The sequence below is a fragment of the Malania oleifera genome, chromosome 4 (assembly GCF_029873635.1).
Source record: "Malania oleifera isolate guangnan ecotype guangnan chromosome 4, ASM2987363v1, whole genome shotgun sequence".
NCBI classification, from domain to species: domain Eukaryota; kingdom Viridiplantae; phylum Streptophyta; class Magnoliopsida; order Santalales; family Ximeniaceae; genus Malania; species Malania oleifera.
Genome location: NC_080420.1, coordinates 48,045,096 through 48,060,879, shown reverse-complemented (window position 1 = coordinate 48,060,879; position 15,784 = coordinate 48,045,096). Strand labels below are relative to the sequence as shown.

General features: G+C 36.5%; 1 protein-coding gene across 4 annotated transcripts in view; it reads left to right on the top strand.

Annotated features, from left to right (window-relative positions):
• LOC131153566 (uncharacterized) overlaps nt 1–15,784 on the top strand; it is a 48,618-nt gene that overhangs the window by 17,899 nt on the left and 14,935 nt on the right. For 2 of the 4 annotated variants that reach the window (XM_058105956.1, XM_058105958.1), the window contains one exon: nt 6,403–6,544. In XM_058105956.1, the coding sequence (XP_057961939.1) occupies nt 6,403–6,544 (142 nt within the window). The remainder of the gene's footprint in view (nt 1–6,402; nt 6,545–15,784) is intronic. The other 2 variants (XM_058105957.1, XM_058105959.1) reach the window with 1 other exon arrangement.

The following is a 15,784-nucleotide window of genomic DNA, read 5'->3' as shown; positions in this document are numbered from 1 at the left end:
TTTGATTGATTGCCATGAGTAAATTCAAAGATGACTCGTTCCTTGGAAATTAAGATTTGGAGAAAGTCAACATCAAAATATCTTATTTCAATCAAGGACTAGATGAGGTGGATGGCATTATTAGTTGAATTTTGAATTGATGGAAATTGTGGTCTCAATCCCATGATTGAAATTAGAGAGTTTAATGCCGACAGGGTAGGAAATTTCCTGATTGACATCAAATTTTAATGGAGAGTTGAAGTCAATCAATCATTAATGGATTTGCAAAAGTATTTTGATTGGCAATATGGATTGGAATGTGGTTGGAGTCAATCATTAATGAAGGTTTGAAAATCTCCTGATTAACAATTAGAGTTTTAATGGTGTGATTGAGTTAACTCTTTAATTGAAGATTTGAAAATCCCTATTGATAATTAGAGTTTAAATGTTTGATTGAGGTCGACCCTCTAAATTTTTGATTGAAGCCAACCCTCTAATTGAAGATTTGAAAATCCTTAATTTACAATTAGGGATTTAATGTTTGATTGGGGTCTACCCTCTAATTAAAAATTTGAAAGTCCCTAATTGACAATCAAGGTTTTACTATCTGATTGAAGTCAACCCTTTAATTGAAGATTTGAAAATCCCTATTTGACAATCAGGATTTTAATGTTTGATTGGAGTCAACCCTCTAATTGAAGATTTGAAAATCCCTAATTGACAATCAGAGTTTTAATGACTGATTGGAGTCAATCCTCTAATTGAAGATTTGAAAATCCCTAATTGACAATCAAGGTTTTTAATTGATGGATAGAGTATCTTTGATTGGGCAATCGATATTTATGAGAGAGAGATTTGGCATTTTTGAAAAAGAGAAAGGGAAATTTCCTATTTTGAGTAGAAATACTTGACAAAGCTGGAAAGGTTTTTGAAAACTTTCTAAACTCATCATTGGCTATAGAGAGAGAATTTGGTTGGACTTTTGGCAAATGAATGTTTTTTTGAGAATTGGAATTCCAAGTTTGCCCTTGACTTCTTAGTCCTGTGATGCAATCATTGACTTTCATTCACCCATACAGGCTTAAGGGAGAGCACTTGTCCCTTTCCTAGGGTTGAGAAGAGAGAGTTCACCATATGGTGAGATCTCCCTTATCATCCCATTATTAGCTGGGTTGAGAAGTCCTGAACTACCCTTGGAGACACATAATGCAATATTAGGGAATGTGGGCAAATGAGGATCATTGATAAGCATGTAGGTGCAATTTTAACGTCAATAACAAGCATGTATGAGCAATTTGACACCATTAACAACATGCATGAGCAATCTTGTCATCGTTAATAACCATACCTTCAAATTTTGCACTAGACCCTATGTCATTGATAATACTTACTTGGATCACATTCCATCTTGATGAGGGCCTTCAACATACAAGAGACCTTCGATATATCATTACGCTCAAGTATGCTACAATATTTGACAAAGAGATGATTCTCCATGCTTCTCTCTTTTACCATTCTGTCTTATTGATCCATTTTCATACATCCAAAAGGAATTTAAAAGAACCCTCATTTGGAACAACCATTAGAAAACAAAGCGAGTTCGTTAAAAATGATAAAACATTGAGCAATCAAAGACAAGACATGAATCCTATCCATTCAAGACCGTAAAATACAATGAATCAATCAAAGTACAATAAGTCAAGGGTGCCTTTAGAAGGAATTAAAAAATGGTGCAACAATATATAGTGCTAAGCATGTAGAACAATGAGATGGCTTAGGAAAATTGCTTGGCTAACATGACCCTTAACATCTTCTTCCGTACAAAAATTAGGGTTTCATAAGAAGCCCTTGCAGCCCACCAATAGCTGCAACCCCATCACCAATCTAAACGTGCAGCCCTTTCTGCCATAGCCACCAAGAACCCCCAAGCCCTAGCCTCCTTATCATTACAGCTGCACACACTTAAGCCATCTTCAATCCCCCATGCAGCAAGTAGACCCTAGCCGCCATCCCCCCGAGCTTCATCACGCTTCCTGCTGCCCTAGACAATCCCAAACCGCAGCAGCAGCTGTTATGGCGACAGCGGCCCCTATCTCCCTCAACCGAACCCCCAAACATCCCTTAGCCTTGCCAACACAGCTATGTTTCCTTGGAAACCCTAGCTTCCCTCTTTGCTCCTAACTCCTGGATGCTAACCTGCTGCCTACCACTTAAAAGGCCCCCAACCTGCGGCTGCTGCTGCTGTTTGCAGCAGCTGCTCCTACTGCAATCAGCCCCAATCTTGCAACAGCCCTTGCACGCTATTGGCACTGTATTCTAGCCTCTCACCTGCTGCAAATACTCCCTACCCACAGCCATATTGCTGCTGTTTGCAACAGCTAACCTTGTTGAAGCAAGTTGCAACCACCACGGCTGCCTTCACCAATCACAGCCATGATCAAACCTTTCATCAACACCACATGTTCTCAAAAAAATAAACAACGTACAGCCAATAGACAGGATTTTAAGAAAGCCAAGAAGTGAGCCAATATAGGGCATCATGTATGAAATTGTAAACATGATTTATCAAAGATCCCTAAAATAATAATGATTAAGGCTACGTGAGCACAGCCCTATATCGAAGTATATATCAAAGATAGTTGAAGAAAACCTACCTTATACCGCCTTCTCTTGATTCTTTCGTCAAGATTGTTGGGATTTATTTACTATACCCGCAGGCAACATGGGTTCGTCCTCTTCTTCCTTCTTGCCGTGCCTCCTCCCTTCTCTTCTTCTCTTTCTCTCTCCTTTTTTACCTGAGTTCCTACTCTTTTTTTTTTCTTGTGCTTGTATATGTAAGCACTATTGCTCTCTTGTGTCTTTTTTTCTACGTACTCTCTCCCCTTCTCTTTCTCTCTCTTCTTTTATTTTTTTCCTCTAGCTTTCTCTCGTTTTTCTTTTACGTAAGCTCCTTCTTGTGCCTCTTATCCCTAGCTCCTCTTATAGGAAAGAGGGAGCTGGGGCTCCTCTTAGAAAATATGCTAATTCCTAGAGTGTCCTTGGTGCAAGGATAATTACCTCCTTGCCTCTTAGGGCTAAAAAGATGCTTCTGAGCTCTTGGGGCCCAATAATGCATATTTAAATCTGCAAGAAGCCCCTCCATTACCCTTATTGAGGCCCAGAGAAGCCCAAAGAGGCCTTGAGAGGCTCTGAGAGGCCTTGAGAGGCTCTAAGAAGCCCTGAGTGGTTTTGAGAGGTCCTGAGAGGTTCCAAGAGGTTCTAAGAGACTGAAAGGCTCTAAATTGCAGCCAAAGCTCCCTAGAAGGGCTTAAACCTCTTTTAAGCCCATCTATTACTATAAAAAGCTCTGAGTCAAAATTGGGCTTCGGCAGATACCAAGATTAGCCTGATCTTTCTGCCTTTCCCCCCTGCTATTTTAAGAGTTGTGTGGGTGCTTCTTTGTCATTGTGGAGTTGCACGCATCCTGTGTTGGATGCCTTGTGGATTTGTGATTGTCTTGCTATGAAGGCAACTTTTTTGTTGTCATTACACGGCTATTTCCCCTAACCTCTCTCTATATGGATTATTGAGAGCACCCTGAATGCAGTTCTCCACGTCCTGTAGGCCACCTTATTTTTAGGTGAATCCTGTTTCAGTGCCTACTTTCTTTTAATTGTTCCAATCAATATAACATTATAATTGAAATGGTTGCTTTTGGCATCTCCTTACCATCTTCCTTCACTATTCCATGTGTTTGGTAATGTGTGTACTGCAAGTGTGATCCTAATTATTGTTTTCCATGCTTGTGCTATTAATAGCACAAATTTGAAGGAGATTGACTGAAATATTCTTTCAGTGCTTCAATTTTTGAAATCGTTCTGATTGCGAGAAGCTTGTGCTTGTTTGAGGGATAGAAACATTGTTTTCCTGTCAATTTGACTTTCAGAAATAGTTGATGGGGATACTTCAGTTGTTTTAATTTTTGACTGCATGGTTATCCTCTTTTACCCCGCTTTTCAATAAGTAATTGGTATTGCTTTTTTTGACAGAAGTATAAATGAGGATGTTTCTCGTAAGTGGCCTTCATATTTGGAGAGGTGGGGGTGGTGGTGTGATATATATAATTTTTGATGCTACATGTAAATAGAACTGCAATATTAGTATGCTTGTTGTCTGGTTTTATCTTTCCTCTTCTTCAATAGGCTTGATTCATGTGTTGAATCCAAGGTTCTAAATTTCAGTTTGACTAAAATTTTGAGGCTTAAAAAATGCGGGATTTTTTATGTCAATGTCAAATTCGATCTTGATTTTAAAATTGGATGAAAATCAGTAGAAATGTGATTTTTTTCATTCCTAATAATATGAAACTTTAGACTGTTACTAACCATAATAATGCAAAACATTCAAATTTATAGGGATTCTTTTGCATGTTTGTCTAGCTTTTGAGTAGCTTTTTCAATTACCGCTTAGTCTTTGAGCTTGCTCAAGAACTGAGAGCCATCCTGTCCCTGGACATAAAAAAGAAAATTGATAATATAGAAGACAATTATATGAAACTTTATGAACTGTTAATAAAAAGAATATATGTCATTTAAACTGTTAATATGAGACTTTATAAACAGTTAATATCCATAATAATGCAAGAGTTAAACATTTTCAAATGTTTAGGGCTTTTTTGCTTGTTTGTCAAGTTCTTGAATTGCCCAAAATGCTCAGGAAAAAGAACCATCCCGTCTCTGGACATGAAAATGAAATTTAATTGATTGAATAGAGAGCGATCAATGTGCAGCTGATTCAATTGCAGTTAATTAAAAAAAAGGAAAAAAAGACTGTTTTTTGGCTTTACATATTGTTTTAGCTTGATATACATTGTCGTCCCACAACCTAATAGCTTAAACATTTAGGTAAAGTGGTTAAAATGGTATCAGAGTTGGTTACCAAGAGGTCCTCGGTTCTGGATTCATTGCCCATGTTTATTACGTGGTGGTTAAAAAATTATTATATTCCCTGTAGTGGTGTTATTTATCGTGTGTTTATCCCTCCATGTGTTATCAATTTTCATGTGCAGGTGAGTGTTAAAGCTTGATATATATTGTTGACCCACAACCTAATAGCTTAAGTTTTTAGGTTAAGTGGTTATCTAACACATTAAACATATTCGGTTATTATAAAGAAATTCATAAACTGGGTAAAAATTAGTTATTATGCAAATACAACTGACTTAGACATAAAACATTGAATATATTGTTATAGCTAATATCTATGTTCAATTCCTTCCTGTAATAATCTTTATTTTTAATAAGGAGAAGATTTATAAGGGAGAAATTTCAATTTGGATATTGAAATTCAAAATTCAATTTTAACATTTTCTTCCATAGTCAGTTGACAAAAAAAAATTTGCTAAAATTCCAAGATTTTAATAAATTTTGGATGATTCATGGAAACTTTGTTGGAAATTGTAAGAAAATTGACTGCCATTTTGATTTTGAGGGCGGTGGAAAGCAAAAATTTCTTCAAAATTTACTTTGAAAATTTAATGGGTCATTTGGTATCACTGTGAAAAATTATGAAAACAAAAATTAAAAATGAAAATTAAAAATCAGAAACAAAAACCAGAAACTGAAACCCAACAACCTATTAGGTTAGTATTTCTAAACCTAAAAACAAATTAAAAGCTTCATTAAAAATGCACATTTTTGTCTTTCAATCAAATAACAATTAAAAAAAATATGATTACGGTAATAAAAGAACAAACAATACAAATTAAGAATACAATAATAAAAATAAAAATTAATTTAATTATTTTACTTAATTCATACTTATAATTATCATTTTTAATTTATTCATATATTTCAAAATTCACTTTACAAGAACATTCTTACTATATATGACAATTGAAATAGTAAAAATATTTTTTAAATGGATTTTATTATTTTTTATAATTCTTTGAAATTTTACCTACATTTTTGTTATGACTATATTTCAAATTCATCTAATCATTTAATTTTAATTTTAATTAAAAAAGTATGTGTGAAATGAATAATTTAATCCAAAAAAATTAATTCTGGATATTGACCTATTCTGGCAATAGAGCAACTAAAACCATAAAAATATGGTTTTTAGTTTAAGCAAATGCGTTTTCATTATGTCTCTTCATTGTACAGATGAGAACAGAAAACATATAACATAAAACATAAAACAGAAAACAGAAAACAGAAAACAGAAAACAGAAAATAGAAATAATACCAAACAGACCCTAAATGCTTGAAACTGACAAGCAGAAAAGAGAGGTTGTGGGGATCAAAGAAAGTAAGAATAACTCTATTGGCTTTGGTGGGAAATCTCCTTCATTTTCATCTTTTTGAAATTTTTTCTTCTTACAGCTCTATTAATAGGAAGATTGTATTTGCAATTGTCTTTTAATTCAAATTGTTTGTTACATAGATGGCCGCCATGCAGGATGTATCAGCCACAGAAACTGCAATAATTTATGGGATGGAGCCAGTCTGGGGTGCTGGTTTTGCATGGTTTCTCCTTGGTGAAAGGTGGGGCACAGCTGGATGGATTGGGGCTCCTCTCGTGATTGGTAATTTTGTCATATGTTCTTGTTCTTACTTTTACTTAAAAGTTAATTTGGAATGAGAACTGGACCATAAAATGTTTAATGGCTACTTTGAAGCGACAGATTTGCAATAATGTGGTTCAAAATGCTTTAATGTCTATTTTGGAAGTAACAGAATCAAGAGTGAAAGCAATGTGGTAACTTTTACCATTAATAATAGGTAACTCAGTACCTGTATTGTTCCGCCAATGGTTGTAATACTAAGTAATCCCTGGCAAGCTCTAATATTTTGATGGCATCATGCACTTTTCAGTAGAAATGTTGGAAGAATAGGAAGTCTAGTGTAGGTTAACTTGGTTAAGATATTATTACAGTGATCAGCCAATAACTTTAATTAAGATATCCAATAAATATTATTCAAAGCTTGTCGGATAGCATATCGATTGGTTTCCCATTAGATTTTAAAACTTTATGTCAAGGGTGAATAATAGTCCTTTAGCAAAGACGAGGCACTAAAATTCACTTTGGATTGGGTCAAATAAATTTTATTTTTTAAGTTTTGGTTTAGTCACTGTGAGTTGGTTTGGTTTTAAGGTCTTTATGTTGGTTCAGTTTGGTTAATGGATCAGTTCAATCCGTTGGTAGAACCAAGAATTGAACTAGAGCTCTTTGGTTCCTTTGTTACTAGAATTGGAATGGAACTTAATAGACCAAATGACTGAGCTGTCTCACCAATTTGTTCACAGTTCGATTTGGTTTGGCTCTTCAGAATTCCCTTTTCTTAGTTAGAAGTTAGAACCAGTATTAAGGAAGACATTTTTTATTGTTCAAATGTGCATCTACAGATGAAAATACACGCAAAGAACACTTTTTAATTTCAAAAAAGAGCAAACTTATGGAAATCTCAAGTACTCATTAACTTGGTAATATTGGGTGAATGCTTGTTAATTACTTATCAGTGTTATTAGGGGCTTGATGCGGTTTTAAGGCGCTGAAGTCTCTTGTAGCCTTTGCACCAAGAAGTAAGCATAAATGAGGTGAATGCTCGAGTGAAGAAGCGATTTATTTTACATGCGCTTGTTGCGTGTATGCACATGCATGCTAGCCTCTCCACATAGAAAATGTTAAAATTTGGAGTGCAAGGTAATAATGATGACAATGATGATGCTAGTGTGAGCATAACCTTTTTAGAAGATAAGATAGAAGCTAAAACAAAAGCTGTTGAAGTGGAACTGAATGCTTTTGAAGGTATGAAGGAATAAAGAAATTTTAAGGAGGACGACGAAAGCAAGATACTGGTAATGATAAGTGATGTTGGGGAGCAGTATAGATTGAAGAAGAGCTTATGGAGGCAAAGTCCTGGTAGACTTGGCTGAATGAGGGCTAAAAGTACTACTTTCTTTCATACTCTGGCTTATACTGAGGGATAAAAGAAATTTTGAGGGGTAGTGCAGGTGGTCAGTCATTAACTGTGGTTACTTCAGAGAGGGCAGCTAATGATGAGTTCTCCCAGGTGACTTTTCCATCTAAGACCTCCATTGCTTCAGAATCCACAACATCCAAATAACAGTTGCGACTGTCTGTTGCATCCTCCTTTTACTTCAAAAATCACTTTTCTGCTCCAAAAATCCTATTCTGTTAATAGGAATTTGGTGCTCCTATTCTCTGAGGAAGAGGTCATAGTAGCAAGGAATGTCAAGGGGATGAAGCATCTAGACCCGATGGCTATAGTTTCTTTTTATTTAAGAAGTGCTGGCGTTTGGTAAAGGGGGAGGTGATGGGGTTCCTGGGAGGAGATTCATCTAAATGGGAAGTCAGTAAAGGACCTTAATTGTTCCTTTACAGCCCTAATTCAAGTAGAAAACCGTACTAGCTTCAAAGACTTAAGCCAATTACTCTCATTGACAGTATCTATAATTTGGTTTCAGAAGTGCTGGTCAGTAGACTGAAGGCTGTTCCATAACCTAATTAATGAAACTCAGTTAAACGCTTGTTGAAGGAAGAAAAATTTTGGATGGTATCCCCATTGCTGGTTGCTAATGAGGTGGTGGGTTTTCTTAAGAAGAGCTGGAAAAGGTGGACATTTAAACTAAATTTTAAAAAACCATATGATAGTGTGAACTGGCAGCTCTTGCACGTGGTGATAGAGAAAATAGTTCTAGGCAGAAATGGAGGAATTGGATGCAGGAGTGCACATCTATGGTGGTTGTCTGCTCTCATCAATGGCTTCTTTTTGGAGTAACTTAAAGAGTACATGGAGGGTTGACAATTATCAACAGGCTCCGCAAGCACATTGAAAATCCGTCCGAGAGTTGCCCATGGGGTCTCCCTAACTTTTCCTAATGGTGGTAGAAGGGTTAAATAGTCTCTTTTTGGCTGCCAGAGAAAAAGATTAATGTTGCATTTGGTTCATGGAATGGAATAGGGTGGGAATAGATTAGCTATTGTAGAGGGATACAGTAGTTTACAAAGAAATAGCAAATGATCATGCTAAAGTTGGTATTTCAACCAAGATGGAATGGCATAGGTATGGACATTCCCCATTGTGATATTTGGGAATACTCCTCTATATATTCCATGTTGTTTGAATAATAACTTTTGCATGGTCACTTGCCTTGGAATGACACCACTTTTCTCTTTGTAAACAATTATATCTCTATATATCGCTATTCCATTCCCACCCTATTCTACTTGACGAACCAGATGTATCAGAAAATGTGTGAAGGCTAGGAAGGATAGCTCCACCATCTGCCATCTCCAATTTGCTGATTAGACTATGATTTTCTGCTGTTGATTGGGAGAATTTGGTGAATATCAAGAGGACCTTGAGATGTTTTCCAGTTGTCTGGTCTGAGGGTGAAAACTTTTCTAAAAGTTGCCTTGCAGGAGCTCAAGTGAGCTGATAAGCTCTAGAGCTAGACTACTAGAGGACTGGGACGAAAAATGCAGAGGCTGCCAATTAAGCCCTTGCTTGGCACTGTTTTGTTATTTTTATTTTTCTTCTTCCCTTGAATTGCTTATCACTTGCGGCCCTTAATAAGTAGTTGCACATAAGGGGTGGTGTTTGGTTGAGTTTTTGAACAATTAATTTTAGTTTAAGTACCTAAAAAAATCACTTTTTTAAAGAACTTTTGCACAAGTACTCTGGGATATATTTTGGGACTTCTCAACTGGTGGAAGTATTCTTCAGAGGGTCTTTTCAGGAGTTACAAAGAGACTAGAGGAACATGGTGGCTGTTTTTCTTCTCTCTTTGTTGTTCCTAGTTGTTTATTTTTGTTTTGTTCCAAATCTTTCTTGGGAGATGTCTCATTCTCCCTCTTGTAAATTCTTTTCCTATTAATGAAACTTTCTATTAGAAAAAAGTTACTGCTCCTAAGGAGCTACAACTCCACATAAATGATGGAATGAACATGTAAATTACTCCAACTGACTAACGCTCATCTTAATCTCTCTCGGGTACAACATGCCTCCTCTGCCATCTCTGTCCCTTCCAGCTTGGAGCTACAATTAATTTGTTTTATTTGTTTATTTATTGTCCCCTTATATTTTTAAAGGTGCAAAATTGTTGAGCTATTCAGATCTGAATGAAGGTGATCTGCTGCTATTTTTTTCTCTTGGGGTGAGAAATCTCTCCCCCCCCCCCTCCCCCGGCGCAGTGGGCACCTTCCATGGACAAGAAGGTGAATTTGTTCTTTTGGATTAAGAACAAATTTCTGTTTTTTTTGCTGGAAATTAGAATCTGCTGATCTGTATTTTTTTTAAGAGAAACAGATCTGTCTCACTCTCTCTCTCTCTCTCTCTCTCTCTCTCACACACACACACACACACACACACATTTGCACACTTGCTCTCAAATCTGTAATTTCCAGGAACATGGCCAGACATGCTCATGTTTCTATTGGAAATTGCAATTGGTTCTGCATTTTCTGAATTTGGGTTGCAAAGAGAATGAATTTGCTATTGGTATTGAATGAGGTTGGGAGCCAACGTGTAAACTTAAAAATTAGGGATAGAAAGGCACCTTTTTTTTTTTTTTTTAATTTTTATGCATGTTCTATCATTTTAATTTTTATGTGACGTATGAGATCAATTTATAAAAAAGTTATATGAAGTTATTTTAATTTAATATTTTTTGTAAAGTTTGATATACATTCTTGGCTTATATAACCTAGCAGTTTTAGCTTTTTGGTAATGTGTACTCTAACATGGTATCAGAGCTGTGGTTGCTTGCCTGGGTTCCAGACTTGTTGCCTGCATTTACTGTATGGCAATTTAAAACAATATTATTCCCATATTGGGTGTTATTTGTCTTTGTTTATCTCTCCACATGCAACTAGGCTGCATGTGTGGGGGAGTGTTAAAACTTGACATATATTGTTGACCCACAATTGAATGGCTTAAGTTTTTAAATAAAGTGGTAGTCTAACAACTTGTATTAATATGTTATAATCATGAGCTACCAAACACTTCTTATTCTATCAATGCTTAAAATCAGTACTTTCTTTTGATTCAACCGACATCTCTTTCTTCGTTAGTACTTGTTATTAGCAACAATTATTACCAATGTGAAGGAAAGATGAAAAAGGCAGCAAAGCCCCAGCCCCTTTTGGTATCTCTCTTCTCTCTGTGTGTAAAAAAAGAAGAAATTATTAGGTTTACCACATCATCTATAGACTAATCCAATTAAATGGTGACAACTCCTAAGTAGACACATAGGCAAATCCTAATTATTACTCCTTCCCTTAATAAATTCTTGTCTTCTTAACTTCTTATTTAGGAAATAAATGCATCTTTTTAACTTCAATTTAGTGCTTATTTGAAGTAAGTACTTGTCAAAAAGTGGTACCATACTGTGCCCTTATTTTCTGGGCTTACCATTGGGAGCCAATATTGCTTGGCAGCCAATCATTGAAAACCTCTGGGGCATATTTGCTATTTGAAAGGTTAAAAATTTTTTAATAGGAAGGAGATTAACGTATTTAAAACCCACTATGGTGAACTCACCCCTCTATTATGTGTCATTATTCAACATACTAGCTAAGGTTAGGAGAAAAAATAAAGGGGAGGGAGATGGACTTTAACTGGCAAGCTAGAGCCTAGAGTATTGCTAAATCAAAGAAGAATGGAGGTCTTGGTGTTGGGTTTATCAAAGATTGTTATGGAAAAATTGCATGTTTCTTGAAAACCAAAAAAGGCCTTCAAGAATTGGAGGGATAGAACATTTATGAACAGCATGGTATGTATGATAGCTCAATTAAACAGGGTTTGCGATTTGCTCTTTCCAGGCTATTTTGTATTGTTAATGTGCAAGGGTGCTAAAGAAAAGGACATGGGTATGTGGACTAACAACAATTGGACTAGGAAAATCACTAAAGAAATTTGGTTAGGAAAAATAATTGGAGAAGTAGAGATGCCAGACTGTTTCTCTTTGGTGCATTTGCGAAAAAAATATTGAGGGACTACTTAACCCAAAAGCTTAAGGCATTAGTTAAGAGCACCATAATAGATTTTATTATCTAAATTGCGCCCCCTCCAGGGGCTTGTGTAAGCCCTTTGGGCTTGAAAACTGGGACAAAGTAGATGGGAGGAGTTATGGATTTGATTGGAGTTTGTTACTTGGTGGTGCAAAGTGTCATAGGACCATAAAATCCCATGGCTGAAAGAATCACCTTTGTAGTGGGATGACAAATATTTGATGGAGCCACACTTGTGCGGAATATGACTACACTAAGTATCAACAACTTGTGTGGCAACATGATTACACCATGTCTCATCAACATGTGCAGCAACATGAATATTCCAAGTCTTGTCTAGCTTTACTCATCCGAATACAAGGAAACACTCAAGGTGGATCCATTTAGTAGTAGTCATACATTGTGGGTATGACAACTCCCATCGCATTTGGGATGGTTGTCGGATGGTTTTCGAGGAGCCATTAGTCAAATGGTAAGGCTGTTGTACTCAAAATCCCACATGCACTGAGGTGACTCTTGCCCCAACCACACAATCCTCATGTAACTGTACATATCTGTAAGATAGATCTATTAGTGGAACTGTTTTGAGATAGGCAGACAAAGGTTTGGTATACCTTGATAGCCTAATTGGTATAAGAATGTAACATTTGAGGTAAGCCCAAGGAGCATCACGGAGGCACATCCTAACCTTTGCATCGAGAGTGACATGCTACACTATACTCCATAATGTCGTTCATGAGGCTTCCAATTCCATGTGGAAGCCCAAGACACCTCTCTATTTTTTGGGGTCTAAGGGTGTCAGGAGCCAACCCCCAAGTTCTTCTCTGGGCGCTCACATAGTGCCTTTTAAGACATGGGATGGTAGGAAGCTGACTTGATGTTCGTCCTCTAGAATGTGGTTTTAAATAGTGGCTGCGACTACTACACTATGGTTTTTTGGGTTCACAATATTGTTACACAGTGCTAATTTGTTGGAATAAAATTCACGACCGTGGTGGCTGCTGCTGATCGGTACCATTGCATAACAACTGCCTACTATTGCTACATAATTGGTATTTTTTTTTTTTACTTTTTATTTTCATTTTTCTTTCCTTTCCCCTTTCATAAGTCATTCTTGATAAGCTATGTGAAGAGGGGATGGGAAAGATTATAATGGGGACTATAATGCTACAAAAACTGTTTATTTTTATTAATATTTGCAAGAGATGCATTGGTTAAAAATTTGATATTTATTGTGATAATATTAAAGAATTGATATATATATATATATATATATATATATAATATTATATTTGCAACTTCAACCTTCTTTTCTTTCTAGTTTTTGTTGTGTTCTAGTTGTTAGTATTTTAATTTTTTAATGATAAATTTTAGAAACATATGTATTATAATTTTAAGGCTTAGGTTATAAATATACAATATAACTTGTTGGTCTTAATTTATTAGATTTTTATGACTTTAACAAATAAAATAATAGAACTTGTTTAATTTATTGTATTATTTGTATTTCGTAATTTATTAGAAGAGAGAAGAATGTGCATCGAAAAGAAAGAGAAGAAAAAAAAGAAAAAAAGTAGAATAAGGAGAATAAGAAATCCTCTTTTTACATCAATAATAGTATATTACAACGAAAATTCATCATAAATTGAAAGCCATCTCAATGAAGCAGAGCCAACTAGTCTTGCTCCAGGTCTTTGAAAGAAACATGATGGAAAAATCCTTTAGCCAACACCCACAATGACACAAATATACCATTCTACTTCAGAGCAAATTATTAGCGGTAGCAATTCTTATGAAAATTCTAGCATTCCTGTTCAACCAAATAATAGCGCCATAATAGTGCATCTCACCACAGGGATTTCCTATTCTTGTTTTTTTTAGAACCCCAAAATATGATGGTACAAAAAGCCTTCAAGGTGGAGGCACAAACCTAGTCTTTGTCAAAAACACGAAAGAGCTTATTCCAAACAACCCAAACAAAAGGGCAAGAAGAAATATATGTGAACAAGTCTCACCTCTCTATAAACAAATAATACAAGTATTTGGAGATAGGGCCTTATTAGGCCTTCTCTTCTAAAGCAAATCATTGGCATTAATTCTTCGAAGAACCCTAGTCGAAATAAAAGTGTTTATTTTTTAGGTAGCTTTAGTTTTCCAAATCAAAGATTTCAAAGCAAAAGGATCTGTACTAGGGTCAGTAGTCAAGTGAGAGAAAAAAATATTTTCAAGAGAATTCCCTAGAAGGATCTAAACTCCAATCCCTTTTATCACTTCCAAATGAGCATGAAAATAATTAAGGAATGTAGAAATCTCGAGTGTCTTGGAGTGATTTAGGGGATATTTATGTAGAGAATTGTCTATTATTGAGGAGATTATTTTAGGAGATTCTTTCCATCTTTAGCATATCGATTGTATTATAAGTATAATGTATCGACTTGTACAAATTATTCATTCAAGAAATATAGAATACTATTATGATTTCATGGTATCAAAGCTAGGGTTTCTGTAATCCTAGTTAACGATGGCAGGAGCCGTCAACAGCAGAGGGTCGTGCACCTCTGAAGCTCTTGACGGTGAGACTGAAGCCATCTCTACCTTGAATTCGAATGGGTTAGACAGCTCGTCCTTCCCACTCTTGGTGGAGAGACAACAGAAAGAATTTCCGTGAATGGGCTTAGTCAATCAAACTCGTGATTGACGGCAAAGGAAAGTTAGGCTACCTTACTGGCAAGAAGAAGAAGCCCACCTCAACCGATGCTGTAGCTCTGCAAAAGTGGAAGTCAGAGAACTCCATGGTGACTGCGTGGCTGGTGAACTTCATGAAACCTTCAATCGACAAGACCTATCTGTTCCTACCGTCGGTGAAAGATGTCTAGGATGTTGTCCGAGAGACATACTCAGACGTTGAAAGCTACTCTCAAATCTTTGAGATCAAAACTCGGCTATGGCAGATGCGGCAAGGAGAAAGAGAAGTCGCAGACAGTAATATGGAGATGATGAATCTTTGGCAAGAACTCGACTTGAGCATTGAGGAAGAATAGAAATGCGCTGGAGACAGTGCCCGATACAAGAAAAGACTCGAGAATGAACGAGTCTTCGAATTTTTGGCCGAACTCAACCGAGACTTGGACGAGGTGCAAGGGAGGATTCTTGGCCGACGTCCTCTGCCTTCAACTCGGGAAGTTCTCTCGGAGGTGAGGCGAGAGGAGAACCGGCGCAAAGTGATGTTGAAGGAGCCTATTTTGGTCGAAAACAATGGGCCCGAAATGTTTGCCCTCATTTCAAAAGAAACTCCTACTGGAACAAGCCAATGAATGCAAAAAGGAAGACCCTAGTGTGAGCACTACCGCAAGCCGGGCCACTCAAAAGATAATTGTTGGGAAATACATGGGAAGCCCGCAGATTGGAAGCCGAGATAGAATCCCAAAAATCGTGGCTACCAAGCTGCTATTGATAACCCAGCAGAGAAACCATAAGGTGAGAAAAATAATAATTCCACTTCAAGTGGCACATTTAATCCAAAACAATTGGAGCAACTCTATAAAATGTTCTCCACCATTCAAGCATCGGGTTAGTCTTCTACACGTATTCCTTTTGGTTCTTAACCCCACCGAGGTAATTTTTTGATAGCCTTAAATACCGTCTCTCATTACAAATCACCATGGATAATTGATTCTGGTGCCTCTGCTCATATGACCGATTCCTATCACCTGTTCTCATCCTATTCACCTAGTGTTGGAAATTTGAAAGTTAAAATTGCAGATGGATCACTCTCATTTGTTGCAGGCA